Here is a 19,967-nt window from a genome sequence, read left to right as displayed (position 1 = left end):
GGTCACTAGGTCAAAGGTCAAGGTCACAGTGACCCGAAATAGTAAAATGGTTTCCGGATGATAACCCAAGAACGCTTAGGCCTAGGATCATGAAACTTGATAGGTAGATTGATCATGACTCGCAGATGACCCCTATTGATTTTCAGGTCACTAGGTCAAAGGTCAAGGTCACGGTGACCCGAAATAGTAAAATGGTGTCCGGATGATAACTGAAGAATGCTTATTCCTAGGATCATGTAACTTGATAGGTAGATTAATCATGACTCGCAGATGACCGCTATTGATTTTCAGGTCACTAGGTCAAAGGTCAAGGTCACGGTGACCCGAAATAGTAAAATGGTGTCCGGATGATAACTCAAGAACGCTTATGGCTAGGATCATGAAACTTCATAGGTACATTGATCATGACTCGCAGATGACCCCTATCGATTTTCAGGTCACTAGGTCAAAGGTCAAGGTCACAGTGACAAAAAACATATTCACACAATGGCTCTCACTACAACGGAGAGCCCATATGGGCGGCATGCATGTTTTACAAACAGCCCTTGTTAAATATTTTCTTGAGAAATTAACAGTGGATTTTATTTGACAAGCTTGTGGCCATTGTTAACTGAACTGCTTCTAATATAGGGCGGATTTTAATAAAACTTAATACATTTCATTTACATAATGAGAAATAGTGTATGTTGTTTTTTTCATATTTGAATCAAATTGGCAAACTGGTAGCAGCTTTGATAAATAATAATAATTTGATCCATTTTTTTCAATTTTGGTTTAATTAACATAGAACTTTTCACACTTTATATTCAGAAAGAAGTAGAACGTGGAATAATGTTTGGGTTGGTCTCACTCAAGATGGCTGACTGGCAACCGTATTTGATAAAGTGTATTTTCTGAAAATAGATCATTCTTCCATTTGGCCATGCAAAGAATAATTTAAAAACCTCAACATCTGTGTTAGATCGTTATTTTAGTGTATACCGGTAAATCACCTTAAGTGAATTAGGCCCCACTTTTGCCATATGCTTTAATAACAAGATGTCCATTTGTGTGTTCAAGGTCATGAAGCAGCAGCAGACATGGAAGAGTTACGAGGCTTCGATCTCTCGCCAGCCCATCCGTCAATGCTGGAACAGGAAGTCTCACAAAGGTCACAAAGGTCAGCTATTGTTTTGACATGAAATTTAGATAAAATAAAAGTGTATTAACTCTGTACCACTCAGATAAGCAATTATAGGTTTTGAAGTCTCCTAGACAATCAAATTGAATTTAAGACCTTTGTAACTAGCTTCATGTCTTACAACTTTAATATCCAACCCTAAGGTACTGATAAGCAGCAAACAGCATAAAACCTGAACTGAACAGACAATGACTTACTCGCAGGTTGTTCTGGTTTTATGCATTTTTCTTATAGCCATTTTCACTTTGCTTCTGAGCTGAGGAAGGGTTAAAAACTTATTCATTTTAAGGTTCATAATAATGAGCATTCAATTAACTCTGAATGTAAGCCAATGGAAAAGTTCATTACAAATTACATGTAGCTCTGAGCTTCAATGGTTCATTGTAAGTTACATTTGAAGATAAAGCTGGATTATAAATCCATACTTAATGCAATATTTTTACTTATTTTTTTCTAGAGGACATTTGTTATAATTTGCCATAACCGTATCTCATTTCAACCCCAAACCTTGACATGCAAAACGATCAGTGAAGTTAGATAAGTTGCACACATAATTAACCCTTTCCCCCATTAGAAGCAAAGTGAAAATTGCTTTTGCAACCAGTATAAAACCAGAACAGCCTGCGAGTAACTTGAAGTCTGTTCAGGTTATATGCTGATTGCTGCTCATCAGTAACTTAGGGTTTTAAAACTTGAATTTAGTAAGAAAGATTTTATATTTAAACTTGAATTTCGTACGAAATGTTTTTAATGGAATGAACCTTTCTAAAGGACTACAAATGCATCAAAATATGTATCTAAGTGGTAAAGGGGTAAGATAACTGTGCTAACATTCCAGTCACAGATCCCAGCGTGGGGACAGTTCCTACCGAGGGTTTGACACGTCTCACACCGAGGACACTGAGATGTACAGACCAGTCATTGAAGTGGTGGGTGATTGGAGACCCTAGTCATGCTTTATCAGTTTGCATTGATATTAGTGATATAATGTTTTGAAAGGGGTTAGAAGATTTTTTCACTAAAAATGGAATATTTTCATTTTGCCCTTTTTGCTTGCCTTTGATAATATCAAACAGGGAATACATATTTATGTTTGTCATCACAGAGCGGGAGGCATCAAGCATTTCACCTGTCCATCTTTCCTTTATCGTATGTAAGAACGCTCTGAAGTTTGTGTTGTTTACTTCTCTTTAATTTATGGGTGGTGCTAGCTCAAAGATCCAGTGTTAAATTACCTTACTGTGTAGATGATTGCAAAGAAAGGAATTTAAGCTGTGCCGAATTTTGGCAGAATTTGGTTTTGTGTCTGTTTTTCCTCAATAGAATTAATAGCCAAAAAATGTTGTGTTTTTAACTAGCCTTTGACTACTAGGTGGATCTAGCTCAAACTGTCACAGTTTTATGATGTATTTATGATGTGTATAATATGATAAAAAGGAGAGGAATTTTGACTGAGACCGATTTTGGCTCAATTATTGCCCTTTTTTCCCCACTGCAGAAAATTAAGAGGATTTGTTGATGTCCAAAATGTGTTGCGGGGGCATCGGTTCTGGTACACATTTTTAGTTTAGTTTGCTTGCCACACAATTCCAAAAACTTTTCTTTGAAATTAGTTCAATAATTCGCTTGTGGCGTTACTTTTATGGCAATTTGCTTCTGACCATGCCCTGTTCATCAGTATTACAATAACTTTACTTTGACCTTGACCTTGTAATAGAAATGAGCTTGCTAGCACCAGCTTGAAGCATGTTTGTTTATCAAATCCAGATTCTTGTTAAATAGTATTGTTAACATGTTTAAATGATGTATGCATTGATTTGTAGTCAGAAGACCCAGAATTTCAGTCTCGATTTGTAAGTTGTGTGCACAAGACTAACTCAGTGTTGCAGTGAGTTAAATGATAAATGAGTGAATACATGTAATTGCCAAATTAGGAACTTAATAAATAGGCTAGTCACAACAAATTATTCATGAAATAATTACTGGATGGTTTTGTGATTGATTTAGGTGCATCTTCATTCACTTAACACAGATGGAGTCTTAATTTCTAAGTTTTACTTCATATACTTAATATCTTAGTTTTACTTCAAATGATCAATTTCTAAGTTTTACATCAGATTTTGTAATTCAAAGTTTTACTTCAGATAATCAATTTCAAAGTTTTTCTTCAGATTTTTTATTTCAAAGTTTTCTTCTATTGATCAATCTCTAAGTTTATCATCTAATACCTAATTTCAAAGTTTTACTTTAGATGATCTATTGCTAAGTTTATCATAGAATACCTAATTTCAAAGAATTACTTCAGATGATCAATTGCTAAGTTTTACGTCAGATACTTAATTTCCAAGTTTGATTCATCATATAACTAGATTGTTTGCTGTGAGATAATGTGTGATTTTCATGTGCATTAATGATGAGAAGAAGCATTTCCCATGCAGATTGCTAGTAACAAAAAGTATATTATCTTGTCGGATGACATCTGACAATTTTGTTGTTAACTTTATGTGTATGTTGGTAAAGATATTAATTTCTAGCTCTGATGCTATGATTGGCCTTATCCCCCCAAGATCTGTGACCTAGCATTTGTTCATGTGTTTCCTACGATATAAACACAAGATTTTGCTTTTTAGTATGTATTTCGGAACTGTTGGTACATATTTTGATAGGAACTTTTTGTTTTCAATCCACTATCATTGTAAGGGTTTAATATAATAAAAATTCAGTTATAAGATTCTTCACCAGTCAATTGTTGAAAAGAATATTCTAGTCTCCTACTTTGAAAAAACAAAAACTGACTGTTAATTTAATTAAAAGTATTATTTCTAATTTATATAGTCTGTAAAAGAAAGGGGACGTGGAAAGAAAAAGACAGAGAAGAAGGTAAAAGATGACGAAGCAAAGAAAACAAGGAAAGAAAAATCACCACGTTCCAAGAAGAAGCTAAACAATTCAACATTAGATAGATCAAGGTCAAGTTCTCCTGTAAAAATAGGTAAGAAGCGTGCTTTTACACCTATTTATAAATTGTAATATATTGTTATTTAGTCTGTAAAATCTGCATTTGTTAGTTAGGTCAAGTGTTATAAGGCATCTACATAAGTCCCCTTATGTCCAATATCTTGAACATTTTTCCTATTTCATAATACATGCACCTCTTGCTTGCAACTTCAGTAAAACTGGATTTCTAAATTACACTAAAATATATGATACGTTCCACAAAATCCAGGAAAATTACCTAATTAGTGTCCCACAAATAATAATGGTTTTATTTATTTAAATGCCCAATTTTGATAACTGACCAGCATGTCATTAAAATTAAGCATGTTTATTTTACCTATAACTTTTCAGGTTTAAGTTAGTCTCTACTGTTACTTCTTTTTTCTTCACTGAAAACTTCAAACATGTTTTTGGGGTCATTATTTAGGTGACTTACAGAATATATATACACTTCAACACCATTATTTCAAACTCCGATAATCAGAATTCACCGTTATTTCGAAGTATTTTTCGGGTCCCGATTTTGGTTCTTCTTTGTTTAATGTAAAATTTCATTGTTAATCCGAACTTCGTTAAACCTAAGAAATCGTTAATTCGAAGTGATTCAGTCGGTCCCAACACTGTAATTCGCACCTTATTATCAATCTTTAATCCGAAGTCAAAACTGCAAAATACTGAGCGTAATTTCACACCTTTGTCGTGGCTCGTCAAAATCCGATAATTACACCTTTGTCGTCTGCGTGAACGCCGGTGTTCAGAGAGACATCGTGTATAAGTTGAAAAAATGTTAAATAATTTCCGAAAATGTATTAATATGTATGTATGTCTGATAATTTGTGCTATTCATTATATTTTATATGCTCTTTAATAAGACAAAAATAAAAACAAGAAAAATAATCGTTTTTATCCTCTGTTTGTTACAAGTGGAAATCTATTGCTATCTGACTAGTTTACGCTTTTCAGTAAGCGTGTAACCGAGCCATGTGAATTCCACAACGTTTCATTTTTTACAGAATCAAAGAAGTCTTCTGTCAAATGTTTATTTCGAATTATCGTTAGTCCGAAGTTTTTTAACGGTCCCGACGACTTCGAAATAACGGTGTTAAAGTGTATATATATATGTATGATCAAATGCTAAAGTGGAAAAATAATTCAGCATGATTTCTTTGAGAGCTCTTCATTCGGCTATTTATTTTGGTTGACTGTTTGGTTATTTAGCATCAATTACATTCAGGTATTTTTCAAATGCTCAACTCTTGATTGTATTTTTTAAATCTAATGAGATACTATTTATTCAGATTTCTCGGAGAGTTTGAAGTGGAGAATCAAGCCAGTGAAGAGTTCAGGTTATGGAAAACCATTCAGCCCTCCAAAACCTCCCCGCACTCGTGAGCGAGACATCCTCGGGTACTCACGCACTCAGAAAGGTAAGCAGTCTGAAATTTGAGAATACATTACTATGTCTGTGTCTCAATTTTGGTAGAAACTATGAGCATTTGTATTTCTTCCTCATTCCAATTTTCTCAAATAGTGTTAAGTGTGTCAATTAAGAGTCATTTACTATTCACAGCTTAAGTTAGTTGCTTATAAACATACTGTTGGCAATTGATATCTAATACAATGTGTATTGCATTAAAGTTGAAGCAAGGAATACAAGATTTGTCATATTTGCGTAATAGTACCATGTCAGTGTGTATGTAAAAATCATTTGCCAGTCAGCTTCTCAACTGATTTTATTTCACATTAATTATTATTAGGGCTTTTTTCTTGATTTGGGGAAGAGGCATTGTCTTCCATTTAAGGGGAAAATGTTGAGAAAAACTGAAAAATGGTAAAACAATTTCAAGATTACTTGAAATAAAGTGGAAGGGGGCTTTCTGGTGAGGCAATTATCGTTTTTCTTACGGCGCCTGCTAAACAAGGAAAAATGACCTTGTTTAATTTGCTAGAATATTTTTCACACTGAAACCATGATGGTGCAGTTCACATAGTTATGTAATCTGTTCAGACAGGGACCAAAGTTCTTCCCCTGCCGGAACCCCCACCGGTCCTGGCAGCAGTCGGCCAGATGTCAAGGGCAAAGGTGTGCCAAGCGTGAAGTCTCTCAAAGGAAGGGAGTGGAGCCCAGCAGAGGTTGCTAGGCAGAAGGTTAAAGGTCATAACAAAGTTTCTATTTAGTTTTCACATTTTGATGCCCCCGGAAGGGTGGCATATAGCAGTTGAACTGTCCGTCAGTCAGTATGTTAGTCTGTCCGTCCATCCGAAAAAACTTTAACATTGGCCATAACTTTTTAAATATTCAAGATAGCACATTGATATTTGGCATGCATGTGTATCTCATGGAGCTGCTCTCTTTGAGTGGTTAAATTTCAAGGTTTATATCATCCTTCAAGGTCTAGGGTCGAAAAATCAAAGTCAAGGGAAGTAATAAGCTTTCAATGGACATAGTTATCTACAGATTTAAGGGAAGTAATAAGCTTTGAAAAGGGAGAAAATTATTCAAGATTGAACATAGCCACTTTATATATTTGGCATGCATGTGTTTCTTATGGAACTGCACATTTTGAGTGGTGAATCTACAGTCACGGTAGTGGCTTTTAATTATTTGCTACTAAAAATAGAGATTTGTTACAGACAATTATTTTCAAGGGAAGTAATTTATATAATTATAAATCTCATATTATATATTTCCTTACCAAGAATTGAAGTTCTTTTCACAGTTACTGTACAGATTTATAATTTTGATTATTTATACCCCAAATGATTGATTTTTCAAAGTTTTTTTTTAAATGATATAATTATAATTTCTTTGATGTTTATTACATACCTGTGGACTTGTAGACCCTCCCCCCCCCCTCCCCCCACCCGGTTGGATTGGACAAAATTCAAGGGAAGTAATAACGTTTAAAGGGAGATGATTTCTATACCTGCCAAATGATAAATATAAATTTTATTTCAATGCGGCGCAGTAGGGGGCATTGTGTTTCTGACAAATACATCTCTTGTTTATTATTTATTGATGTTCTGATAAATAATATAGGTTTTAAGGTTTGAATTATTATGTGATCACTTGTTTTGACTTTGATCTCCTTCTAGCTGACTTTTGTTCAAACTTTGACAGCTGAATAATTTACTGATGGCTTAATCCGCCACATTTTAAATGTATTTTAATGATATTTTCCAAAATGGTTAACTGATTAGCACACAAACTCACATGAATCAAGTGAAGTTAAATATGCATTTTCTGACATGTTTTGTGAACATTTTTATTGTTTAGGACCAATTATAAGTCCTCTTCAATTCCTTACTTGTGTAAAAATTGACTGCATAAGTGTCTTAATCAGCCACTCCTCTTAAAACAGTTTGGTAAAATAGTATTAATGGATTTATTAAATAAGACTTTGACTAACAAGCTTAATTTTCAATTTTTCACTATTTAAATGTTATTATAAAGTGTTTAATGACAATAACGTTGTATGAGGAAAACACAATTTTCGATTTCATCATGGTCACAATGCAAAGCTCAAAATTGGGCATGCATTGTATAATACATAGATAACTTCCTCCCATGCCATATATTTACATTTAGGGGGTCGTATCGACACAACCTGGCTGAAATTTACAAAAAATTGCTGGATCAATACCACAAATTTTCCATGTTGGGGACATCAGTGTCTGTTGCTCATTTCTAGTAATCCTTGATTTTAACCCTCTGGATTACTTTAGCCCTATTTTTTAAGTCCTATATCATCTGTCAATGCAGGGAGTCAGTCCACACAGCAGGTGAGACTGGGTACCGTGGCAACCAATCAGCTTGAGGCGTCTGTAGAAAGCTTTGCTCAGTACATTAAAGAGCACTTCTCCACCACCAAGGATGTACCCGTGCCAGAAGTGACTAGTTTTAACCATATTCCCAAGTCAATGTTAATGTGTTTAACATAATATGAGCCACGTTATTTGAAAATGATTCTAATGCCTTTTGCGGCAAGGGAAGCTCCAGACCGGCCTGTGCAGTCACGCAGTCTGGTCAGGAGCTTCCCTGCTATTAAGTCATTCAAGTTTTTATGGTCTTATTAGCCTCTGACCATGTGGATTTTTTTTTTGTCTCAGTAAAAAAAATGTTGAAAAGATAAAAGTTTAACACTCACACTCTTAATGTGCCCTGTTGTCTTTAATTCACTTTTCCTTAATTTAATTTGAATTAAATCCCTGATATGTAGGTAAAATACTCTGCAGACGAGCCATCTGTGTCTGCCAGCTTTAAGGAAAAGGAGGCGCCAGAAGAAGACAGGGTCAAGGTCATAGCTGACCTTAAAGGTCAGTTGGCAAGGTCATTGCTGACCTAAAAAAAAGTTAATTTTCAAGATCAAGGCTGATCTTAAAGGTCATTTGTTGTCATAATTTACCTTAAAAGTTAGTTGTAAAGGTTATAGTGAGTCTTTAAAAAGTTAAGTTTTCAAGGTCATAGCTGAGAGTTTGTTAATGCATAGCAAATCTCAAAGGTCAGTTGTGAAAGTCATATCTGATCTTGAAGTTCAGGTGTTATGGTCTTTGCTGATTTTGGAGGTCAATTGTTAAGGTAATAGCAGATTGTTGATGTAGTTTTCAAGGTTTAGCTTACCTTCAAGATCAGTTTTTAAGGTCATAGCTGAGTTTAATTGTCCTTATCGTCAGTTTTCAAGTTCATAGCTGACACTATAAGGTCAGTTTAAAGGTCATAGTTCATAGGCCCGTTTTCATGTTCTTAGCTGATCTTAATATTCAGTTGCAAATATCTTAGCTGACTCTAAAAGTCAGTTATTAAAATCATAGCTAACATCAGTGAATAGCTGTCAAGGACATAGCTGATCTTAGGGGTCAGTTTTGGTAGTAAATTTCCAAATTAATATCAGAGGTAAATTTGTTTGTGTTAAGTTATGTTGGCAAAGTTAAGCCAATTTAAGAGGTCAGCCATAGATCAAGTAATTCGGAGATTTCTTGATACATAATTAAAACATATTATAACATTGTGCCAACACTTGTATTACCCAATTTGTAACAATTTACATATTTCAGATGAGCTGGCCAGACAGGCCCGTAGCTTTGAGCGACAGTTGGAGCAGCAAAAACTGAGCTATGAGGAACAGATTGCTAACCTCAATAAGGAGATCTTTGTACTCAAATCCAAGGTGAGGATTCACTGTCAAAGAATACATAACAGTACTTTGTACCATATTGTATTATATTGCATTATCTTATAGTATATTATATAATATAGCTGCTAAGGTTACCACCTTATATTGACTTTTTTCCACTTGTAAGGGAGTCTCCATAAGATCACTTCAATATAGAGCTTTTTCAAGCTCCACTGTGGCGTAGTGGATATTGGTGCAAAAAGTTACCATGTGACATTGAAATTAGAAGACACATGGTACCTTTTTGCACTAATGGTGTGATATTGTCCGCCTAACGACCAGGAGGTCATGGAGTTATCCCCACTACGGGAGTGTTCTTTAGGGCTCCCCCATACACACCAAGTACTGGTTCTAGTCCTAGGAAACAGACTCAAAAGCATTTAAAAAAGACTTAGGCTTTCCATGCAATCAAGGTCAAATAAATTGGTTTAAACTATAGAGCTTTTTGCCAATTTGTACTTCCATATTGCAGTATAAGATCTCACTATAAATATAGGGGCACTGTTACTTCATCTCTCGTACTGTTTCAGGTTGGTGATGAGTTGTTACTTCATCTCTCATGCTTTTTCAGGTTGGTGATGATTTGTTACTTCATCTCTCATGCTGTTTCAGGTTGTTGATGAGTTGTTACTTCATCTCTCATACTGTTTCAGGTTGATGAAGAGTTGTTACTTCATCTCTCATGCTGTTTCAGGTTGATGATGAGTTGTTACTTCATCTCTCATGCTGTTTCAGGTTGGTGATGAGTTGTTACTTCATCTCTCATGCTGTTTCAGGTTGGTGATGAGTTGTTACTTCATCTCTCATGCTGTTTCAGGTTGTTGATGAGTTGTTACTTCATCTTTCATGCTGTTTCAGGTTGGTGATGAGTAGTTACTTCATCTCTCATGCTGTTTCAGGTTGGTGATTAGTTGGTTCTTCATCTCTCATGCTGTTTCAGGTTGTTGATTAGTTGTTTCTTCATCACTCATGCTGTTTAAGGTTGGTGATGAGTTGTTACTTCATCTCACATGCTGTTTCAGGTTGTCAATGAGTTGTTTCTTCATCTCTCATGCTGTTTAAGGTTGGTGATTACTAGTAGTTGGTTCTTCATCTCTCATGCTGCTTCGGGTTCGTTAAGAGTTGTTACTTCATCTCTCGTGCTGTTTCAGGTTGGTGATGAGTTGTTACTTCATCTCTCATGCTGTTTCAGGTTGGTGATGAGTTGGTTCTTCATCTTTCATGCTGTTTCAGGTTGTTGATGATTTGGTTCTTCATCTCTCATGCTGTTTCAGGTTGTTGATGAGTTGGTTCTTCATCTCTCATGTTGTTTCAAGTTGTTGATGAGTTGTTACTTCATCTCTCATGCTGTTTCAGGTTGGTGATGAGTTGTTACTTGATCTCTCATGCTGTTTCAGGTCGGTGAAGAGTTGTTACATCATCTCTCGTGCTGTTTCAGGTTGTTGATGAGTTGTTACTTCATCTCTCGTGCTGTTTCAGGTTGGTGAAGAGTTGTTTCTTCATCTCTCATGCTGTTTCAGGTTGTCGATGAGTTGTTACTTCATCTTTCATGCTGTTTTAGGTTGGTGATGAGAAGGGCGGTAATGATGTGAGACAGAAGGTCCTCGCAGGGCAACCAGTGGAGGGGCTCACTGGGGACCAGCTACAGGGGCTGCAGAGGGAGCTCAGGGAACAAGAAACACTAATTTCTGGGTATCAGCAGGTCAGTACAACTGAATAGATTGGGCTTAATTAGAGGTTCTGGAGGCAACATTTTTTCATAAAATCTTCATGAAACATTGTCAAATGATTATTTTGAAAATATCTTTTCCAAAATCGGAATGCGGGTCATGTGTGTCTTAATACTATGTCACCTGGTAAAATCTTAGAAAAACCCTGTTTTCACTTTAGAACAAAGCTTATTACTCAATCTAATCTTGATGAAACATAGTCAGAATGTTTACCTAAACAATATCTAGGCAGAGCTTAAGTCTGGGTCAAGTGTGTCAAATACGTGACACTGTAGAGGTTACATTTATTTTAGCAAACAATAAAACAATTACTCAATCTTTGCTCCTCATTTTTAAAATGTTTTTCTTGACAATAAATAGGCAGAGCCAAAATTTGGGTCATATGTGAACAGAAATTAGCGCAACCAGGTCAAATTTGAGAAAAACCTTGTTACTACACAAGATGTCACATGTATGCCTTGATTTTGATAAAGTATGTTTAGCTGATTTAACTGATTGAAACACATTTTTTTCTATAACTAGTAAAGAAACACTGAAATAAACATTAACTTACGAATCAATTTGAGAAAAATTCTCCAGCTATGCAATAGCTAAATGTGTAAATCATACTTCCGTATGTTGTTTTTCTGGTACTATTTTCACATGCCTTAGAGCAAAAGTTGTATTTACAAATTGACTGTGGTTTATAGGTTGAGCTTCTGTCTGATTTCATAGTGCACATCTGACGTCTATGAATGAGGGGAATGATTCCAAATATTTCATATCCATGTCTGTCAACTGAATTGCGACAATACTTGATAAAACTACTCAACAAATGAGAAATTATTGGCTTTTAACTGTTATACCCATGTGCAAAAATTTGAATGGCGTTTTAACTAATTGTAGCAATCATACAATTGAATATTCAAATGGTTTAGCCATTCCCAAAATATTTGCCAACCAAGGCTTGAAGCCATATATTGCCTTTTGTTTGTAGCAAAAAATATTCAAATGTTGATCTTATCAATAGGAGAATAAGCGTTTGTATGAGGAAATACAGAACCTTCGAAAGCAGGGCAAGCAAATGGAAGAGCGAATGTTCCGGGAGAATCAGAAACTGACGTCTGAGGCTGCAAATCTCAGGTTTGTTGGTCATGGTTGTTATGTCAATATCATTATTATCATATTAAATCATTTTACTACAGGTCAAATATGGTGTTTATTTACAGGTAAACTTAATTTCTGAATTCAGCAACCTTTCATCAAAGGTCACTGTCAAAGAAGCCAATAATTGTGAAACTTGGGAAACCATAGGATAGTACATGCCTGTTGACTATTGAGTTAAAAGTTCTAAAGTAAAAGTCAAACTGATTAACTACAGTTTCATATTAACTTATTTCCCATAAAATTTGTACAGATATTGCCCTTGGCCTGTATTCGCTAAGATCCTTTATGAAAAACCTAGGAAATTTTTTTTGCCTATTTTGGTATAGGTGAGTTTTCATTAAATAGTTTTAAACAAGTAAAATGTTGCTAAAATGATAAAAATGCTGTCCTCACGGTGAGCAGAAAACATTTGGTTGCTCAAAATAAAATTTGATCTCAAATATACCCTTTAAATACCTGTTATGTGAAGATTTCCACTTGGTGTGTTTAGAATACCAGACCTGGGCTTGTATTCAGCACCCCATTCTTAGAGTTAAATATAAAGAATAGACTAAGACACAAAAATTCATACTCCAAAGTTTGAATAGATGCAGGCTATTAATTGGGCTTATGTCATAAGCACAATGTCCAAAATGAAGAGTGATGTTATTGGAGGTGTAGAATGTCAAGTGAGACTTGAAGAATGTCAAGTGAGACTTGAAGAATGTCAAGTGAGACTTGAAGAATGTCAAGTTAGACTTGACATCAAAGATTATTAATTACATTACAGTTTTAAGAATTTTCTTTATTGGGTGATTCAAGTCTAAGGAATGGTTGGTGAACATTGGCCCTGAACCAAATGGGAATCATTCCAGTATTCTTGTCTGTCAACCATTTTTGATAATTTCTTATCATCAATTGCTGAAATCTGTAACCCATATGACCCTTATACAGGGCCCTTTTGGAACGCAAGGAGGAGGAGTTGCTCTGTCGAGGGGCCATCACAGGTCCAGGGGTGCAAGAAAGACTCATAGCAGGGGACAGGGAAGGGGCCATAACTCATCTGGAAGACCAGCTAGCTCAGTCAAAGGTCAGTAATATAACATCCTCATTGATATGGTTGGTATCTGTAGCACACCACTGGCACATGCTGATGAGATTGAGAAGGCCATAGACTGGTTCTTAATTTTTAATTGAACCCTTGTTCTTGGAAAATTGGGCTTAATGCATGTGCGTTAAGTGTTGTTTAGCCTGTGCACTTAGCACAGGCTTATCAGGGATGACACTTTCTTCTTGTAGGGGCTTAATCGACTGAAGGAGGTCTTTTCTTAACGAAAATCCAGTTTTTGCTGAAAGTGTACAGGCTAATCCTGGAAGACATAATGCTCACATGCATTTGGCCCAGTTTTCTCGAGAACAAAGCTCAATTTATCCCTCCTTTCCCTCAGAGGACTGCAGACGCCCTGTCCCGTGAGATGAACATCGTGCACCATTCCAAGGTAGAGCTGGAGAAGCACATAGAGAAGCTGGTGTTTGAGAGAGAGCAGCTCACGCAGGCACTGGAGGAGGGCAAGAAACTCAAGTCTGAGGAAGCTAGGGTAGGTCTTGGGCCTAGTATCACAAACACACTTAAGACAATACTCTGACTCAATTTTGAGGTTTTTCTCAATTTATTAGATGATCATCATGCTCAATTTTGTGTTCATGGAAGTGTTTTTTAGCAAGGCTGTTTTCGGAGAAAACCTGAGCTATTGTCATAGCCAGCTCGTTGTCCGCCGTAGGCGTCGTGATAAAACCTTAACATTGGCCATAACTTTTTAAATATTCAAGATAGCACCTTGATATTTGGCATGCATGTGTATCTCATGGAGCTGCACATTTTGAGTGGTAAAATTTCAAGGTGAACATCATCCTTTCAGGTCTAGGGTCGAAAAAACAAAGTCAATGAAAGTAATAAGCTTTAAATGGACATAGTTATCTGACCTGCCCACGTATATATTATTGTTAAATAAATCAAAGCTGCTCAGTAGGCGGCATTGTGTATCTGACAAACACATTGTGGTAAAAGGTCAAGGTCATCCTTTACGGTCTATGGTAAAAAATACAGATTTAAGGGAAGTAATAAGCTTTAAAAAGGGAGAAAATTATTCAATATTGAACAAAGCCACAATATATATTTGGCATGCATGTGTATCTCATGGAGCTGCACATTTTGAGTGGTGAATCTACAGTCACAGAAGTGGCTTTTAATTATTTGCTACTAAAAATAGAGATTTGTTACAGACAATTATTTTCAAGGGAAGTAATTTGTATAATTATAAATCTCATATTATATATTTCCTTACCAAGAATTGAAGTTCTTTTCACAGTTACTGTACAGATTTATAATTTTGATTATTTATAACCCAAATGATTGATTTGTCAAAGTTTTTTTTTAAATGATATAATTATAATTTCTTTGCTGTTCATTATACACCTGTGGACTTATGTCCATAGATACATGAAAAAGAAAAAAACACTCTGGTTATGATCTCTCTTAAACCACAGGCCTTGGTTGTCAGTGATGTCTGACATGGTCATAATTGATTGTGAGACCCTCACCACCCCCCCACCCCCCCCCCAACCCCGGTTGGATTGGACAAAATTCAAGGGAAGTAATAACCTTTAAAGGGAGATGATTTCTATACCTGCCAAATGATAAATAGAAATTTTATTTCAATGCGTCGCAGTAGGGGACATTGTGTTTCTGACAAACACATCTCTTGTTGGGTCACTAGGTCAAAGGTCAAGGTCACTGTGACCTCTTTAAAAAAAACAAAAACATTTCTGACAAGCTTTCGCGGCCGAGCGTGGCACCCGTTATGCGGTGCTCTTGTTTAGTTTTGAGATTTACTTAATCCTTAGTTTAGGGACAACAATTTACGTTTTCTTTTAGCTGATATTTGAGATTGTTAAAGAGCCAACTGAAATTCTCAATACACTACAGATCCTTTAAATTTCGTTTTGCGGGATCCAAGGTCGTGTAGAGATATATCTGGATTGCAATATAACTTATCAGGTCATTCACACATGTATATTTCTGTATTAGCATGGTTTGGAAATTTCAAAGCAAGCTATTTATCTACCTTATTCAATAATGTGTTATATCCATATATTATTTTTTCACGAAAGATTACACAATCTAGCCACAAATAAACAGTCCTTGTGTATTTTGTGTAAATCCTTTGTACTGATTAAAAGCATTCAAAAATGTACAAGGTACAAAATCACATCATTTTTCCTCATGGAAAGCATGGGCTTCAATATTTGATTGCTAAATGAAAACTTCATAGGGCATGGGAGACAACTAACTCTAAGATCTTACTGTTGTATAAAAAAATTGGTAGTGCATTTGAAACAACTGTGGAAACTTTTCCTCTGAATTAAAAACAAGCTGTTAACGCTGTTTCTAAAGCGTAACGATTGTGGAGATAGGTCAGTATTGATCTGTGACATTTACAGTTATTGTATACACCTTCATGTGGGGACTAAGTGTATTCGGCAGCCTGAGCTCATTTGCCTCTGAATTTTCTTATTATATATTACATTGCCTTACTGCCTGTAGTTAATGTGTTCATACCTGAAAAAATGCCCTTAACATGGTTTAACAATAAACCTTTTGTGACCAGTATATTTACGCATTACATTAATATTTATTTCTGGCTCATTTGTAACTGTGGGGGATTGAAATAATTTAATTTGGGGACAGGGTCATGGATTTTTGTTAACAAATATTTCTTGGTTAGGTTCTGTTTGTTTTCTGTTTGATCATTTGGTTTTGGAAGTAACCATATCGTAAGTCAATTTTTAGCTCACAGAAAGAAGCTATGCACAGATTATATTCTTGACTAAACTTATCCTTTGATAAAAACAATTTTTTGGTGTTATTGTATCAACTTGAGTAACATGAATTTTCAAAAATAGACGAAAGTTTTTAGGTCATTTAAGTGATCTTTACAATACATAATCAGAGATTAAGGTCACAAGGTCATTAATTGACTGCACTGATATCAGTGAAATACAGACAGGTAAAAACAACTAAAATCCAATTACCATAATTACTGTATGTTTTCGGACACTTAAAAATAATATTTTTTTTGTGTCCGAAAACTAAGATACAAAATATATTCACAAAATACAGGTGTCTGAAAACTTACAGTCGAAAAGTGTCCGAAAATAGCGTCAATTGTATCAACGACTACCCGTAATAGCATGCGCTTGTAAAATACCATGCCGTATGTTATAAATTACGGTTAGGGTATTATGTTTGCATTGCATTTTAAATAATTTTAAATGCTTAATTTATTTGACAGAAAGTTATTACAAGGTTGCACTTTGACCAACGAGTTCAAAGATGAGCATGTGATATACCGATACTAGCTAGAATGAACCTGTAATTAACGCAATAAAAAAAGCAAACTATGAATTCTTTGTTTGCTCATTTCCGATAGTTGTTGTCTAACACCTTCTTTTGTTTGTAAAACTTGCAATAGGGTGCATAACACTTTGAAGTGTTTAGTATTTGTCACAGTTATTTTTCTGCGAAGGGGTAGTACTATTGCGGTAGATAATTGAACTGTTAATTGGCACTACCCTTGGTAATTGTCATAACGCTTGTACTATCAGACGAAACCATTGTATCCGAAAATTAAGAGTCACGAAAAATATTTATTTTTGATAAAAAAAGGGGTGTCCGAAAACTTAGACTGTCTGAAAACATAGAGTAATTACAATAGCACATAAACAAAATGTGTACCTTGTGCAAATTAGTGCTGAGATCTAAATAACAATAATTGATAACCCTTGACTGCTCAGAAGTAAAGAGAAAATGACTATATGCAATCATTATAAAACCAGAGCAGCTTGCAAGTAACATACAGTCTGTTCATGTTTTATGCTGTTTGCTGCTCATCAGTATCAAAGGGTTGGAAATGGATCCTTTACAACTTGAATCTATTAAGAAAAGGCTTTAATTGAATTAAATTTTCTAAGCAAATACAAACACGTCAAAAAGCCCATCTGAGTTGCCAAGGGATAACTGACTGCACGGATATCACTCAAATACTGGTAAAACAGAAAAAACTCTATGAACAAACAAATAAAATTTGTATTTCCCAGAAATAAGTGGAAAACACATTTTTTAGCTGAGACCTGAATACAAACCATTATAAACTGTTTAACACTGAAATACGCATTTGGAAGTGTTTTTATTCCCTTACAAATTCAAATAAAATTTATGACCTTTGTTAGTAGATTTTTTAAAGGTGTCAGTAACAACCGTCAGATACTGATGACCTCAAGTTGCTGGTCTGGTTTTGTGCTAATTGCATATAGCCATTTTGTATTTGTCTCTATGTCTGCAGTCCTTGGAGAAGCAGTATGCAGGTGAGATAGAGAAGCTGAAGGGCAAGCTTAAGTGGTATGCAGAGAACCAGGAGCTACTGGAGCAGGGGACCAAGAAACTGAAGGCTAGAGACGAGGAGATACACAAACTGAAGATGCGCGTAGAGGAGCTGCAAACAGAGGTAAGTCAGAGATTGTGTTTGTTTACCAAAGTGTCATTAGGCCTTGTTTTTGTTGTGCTTTATGAAATGTCAGGGCAATTTGTATGACCTCATTCACGCTGGAGTGTCAACAACAGATGTACAGGATGTACAGGAGCCTTCATGTCCTATGGTGATGTTGTCTAGTTTCATAAATGGTCCTGGACCTGTTGCTTTGTAAATTTTTTGTAGTTTTGTTTTGTTAGATTGTAGCATTTTAAAAAGTAAAGAATAAATGAGCATAAACATGCTTACAAATGTGTATTAAACAGCAATATTATGCGCTTTTTCACTCTTTAATAATTCAATTCTTGATGTTGTTTTATTGTTGAATCATACCTGTTCTCATAGTTATCAATTAAAAGGTCAATGGCTGTGAATTATATTTGTATGCCCCTTCCCAGTGATGTCCATGCATCAAAAATTGTGTTTGTACTGACACATATCTAGCTGTCTCTTTAATATGAACAAGATTTACCAGGCTTAAGTATGTATTGAGGGAAAACTTCATAAAGTACCGTGGCAGTTCTTGGCTTCAACAGCATATAAACATTGCGGTGTAAACAAATTTCAGTCTGGAAAGCGAGTTGAGGACAGCAAGGTTCGTGCGAGGGAACGCGCTGCGGACGTCAAGAAAATACAGGACCTTCAAAGACAGGTATGTGCACTTAATAGAGGTGACCAATGGTAGGGATGGTCTTGGATCACAAAAAGAACAGGGCATTCTGATAAAATGGAAAGGATGGAAAGCCAGACCAGTGTGATGACATTTTCGAATAATTTGCAAGATACAAGGAATTTCTTAGTCAAACATTTGTGATTAAGCTTGTCAAGCTTAGTTAATATATGTGCCATTGAATTTGTTAAATGTAAACAGTCAAACCAATTTTCACACTCTGTTTGAAGAAGCCCAGAAGGTAAAAGGGGATTGCACAACACCAGGCTATTTTCTGATGATTTTTCTCTTTAGGCCTGTAGGCCTGTATGGATCTACCCTCTTTTAATAGATTGTGTGTCCATTTGCATGTATTTTTTGTACTTTTCTATATACAAACAATACTTTAAATTTCTTTACCCTTTCTGAAAAATATTTAGATTTAATACATTTGTTGATATAGTACTCTTTATGCATTTTTTTATGCTCCCCCAAATTTATTTTGGGGGGAGCATATAGACGCCGCTTCGTCTGTCAGTGTGTGCGCCTGTCTGTCTGTCTGTCCGTCCGTGCACAATTTTTGTCCGGGCTATTTCTCAGCAACTTATGACCGGAATTCAATGAAACTTTATGGGAAGCTTCACTACCAAGAGGAGATGTGCATATTTTCAGCGGGTTCTGGTTGGATGATTTTTCACAGAGTTATGGCCCTTTGAAATTTTTGAAAATTTCCATTAACTGTACATATAGTGCAATTCTTGTCTGGGCTATTTCTCAGCAACTAATTACTGGAATTCAATGAAACTTTATGGGAAACTTCACTACCAAGAGGAGATGTGCATATTATCAGGGGGTTCTAGTCGGATGATTTTTCACAGAGTAATGGCCCTTTGAAATTTTCTATAAAAAAAATCTTGTCCCCCCAACTACTGTGCCCTCAAAACGTTTCCTTTTATCTGAATATATAGTGAATATATAGTGCAATATTGTGACAAAAAAAAACTTTTGAGAGCATCACCCGTCTCCGATGGTTTCTTGTTTTTCAAATATTTGTTAAGCAAAAAGGTAAAGAATGTTTGTGTTGGTTAAGGTTTGGTGATTTGCAAAAAAGTCTTTAAATTGGGTAATGTATGAAATTATTATGTTTGTCATACAAACCATTTTAGAAGCATGTTATTTATAACCTATAACTCAATAAATAGTGCCTGTATCCTCAAAGCTCCTTTGTGAAAACTTAATTTTTTATTTTTTTTAAAACAAAAATTGTACTTCAGTTGGAGGCACTTTTTTTTAAATTTAATAAATTAGTAATAAATTTAATTAAATATAATACATTTTGTAATGAATTGTTGTTCTTTACTAAAGAATATTGTTAGAGCGTTTTTATTGTTCTACTGGTATTTGAATGTAAATTGAGATTTCACAAGAAATAGCAATTCGAAAATGTCCATTTGATATGGAAGTGATAATAATGTTCTAATTAAAATGAGCCTTGCTGTGAGAAAACGGGGTTTAATTCATCTG

The 19,967-nt window shown here is 35.3% G+C and overlaps 1 protein-coding gene across 1 annotated transcript in view; it reads left to right on the top strand.

The window, feature by feature from the left end:
* Positions 1 to 19,967, top strand: part of LOC127849762 (centrosomal protein of 162 kDa-like) — a 53,464-nt gene that overhangs the window by 22,283 nt on the left and 11,214 nt on the right. Inside the window, exons 14-27 of the mRNA XM_052382513.1 lie at positions 1,060 to 1,159; positions 2,019 to 2,109; positions 4,016 to 4,172; positions 5,476 to 5,604; positions 6,186 to 6,332; positions 7,941 to 8,068; positions 8,398 to 8,494; positions 9,233 to 9,345; positions 10,913 to 11,053; positions 12,091 to 12,203; positions 13,161 to 13,296; positions 13,655 to 13,804; positions 17,609 to 17,770; positions 18,363 to 18,446. Coding sequence (XP_052238473.1) covers positions 1,060 to 1,159; positions 2,019 to 2,109; positions 4,016 to 4,172; positions 5,476 to 5,604; positions 6,186 to 6,332; positions 7,941 to 8,068; positions 8,398 to 8,494; positions 9,233 to 9,345; positions 10,913 to 11,053; positions 12,091 to 12,203; positions 13,161 to 13,296; positions 13,655 to 13,804; positions 17,609 to 17,770; positions 18,363 to 18,446 — 1,748 coding nt within the window. The remainder of the gene's footprint in view (positions 1 to 1,059; positions 1,160 to 2,018; positions 2,110 to 4,015; positions 4,173 to 5,475; positions 5,605 to 6,185; positions 6,333 to 7,940; positions 8,069 to 8,397; positions 8,495 to 9,232; positions 9,346 to 10,912; positions 11,054 to 12,090; positions 12,204 to 13,160; positions 13,297 to 13,654; positions 13,805 to 17,608; positions 17,771 to 18,362; positions 18,447 to 19,967) is intronic.

Source organism: Dreissena polymorpha, chromosome 11, assembly GCF_020536995.1.
Source record: "Dreissena polymorpha isolate Duluth1 chromosome 11, UMN_Dpol_1.0, whole genome shotgun sequence".
NCBI classification, from domain to species: Eukaryota; Metazoa; Mollusca; class Bivalvia; order Myida; family Dreissenidae; genus Dreissena; species Dreissena polymorpha.
The sequence above is the reverse complement of the archived record's forward strand: the minus strand, read 5'-3'. Positions and strand labels throughout refer to the sequence as shown.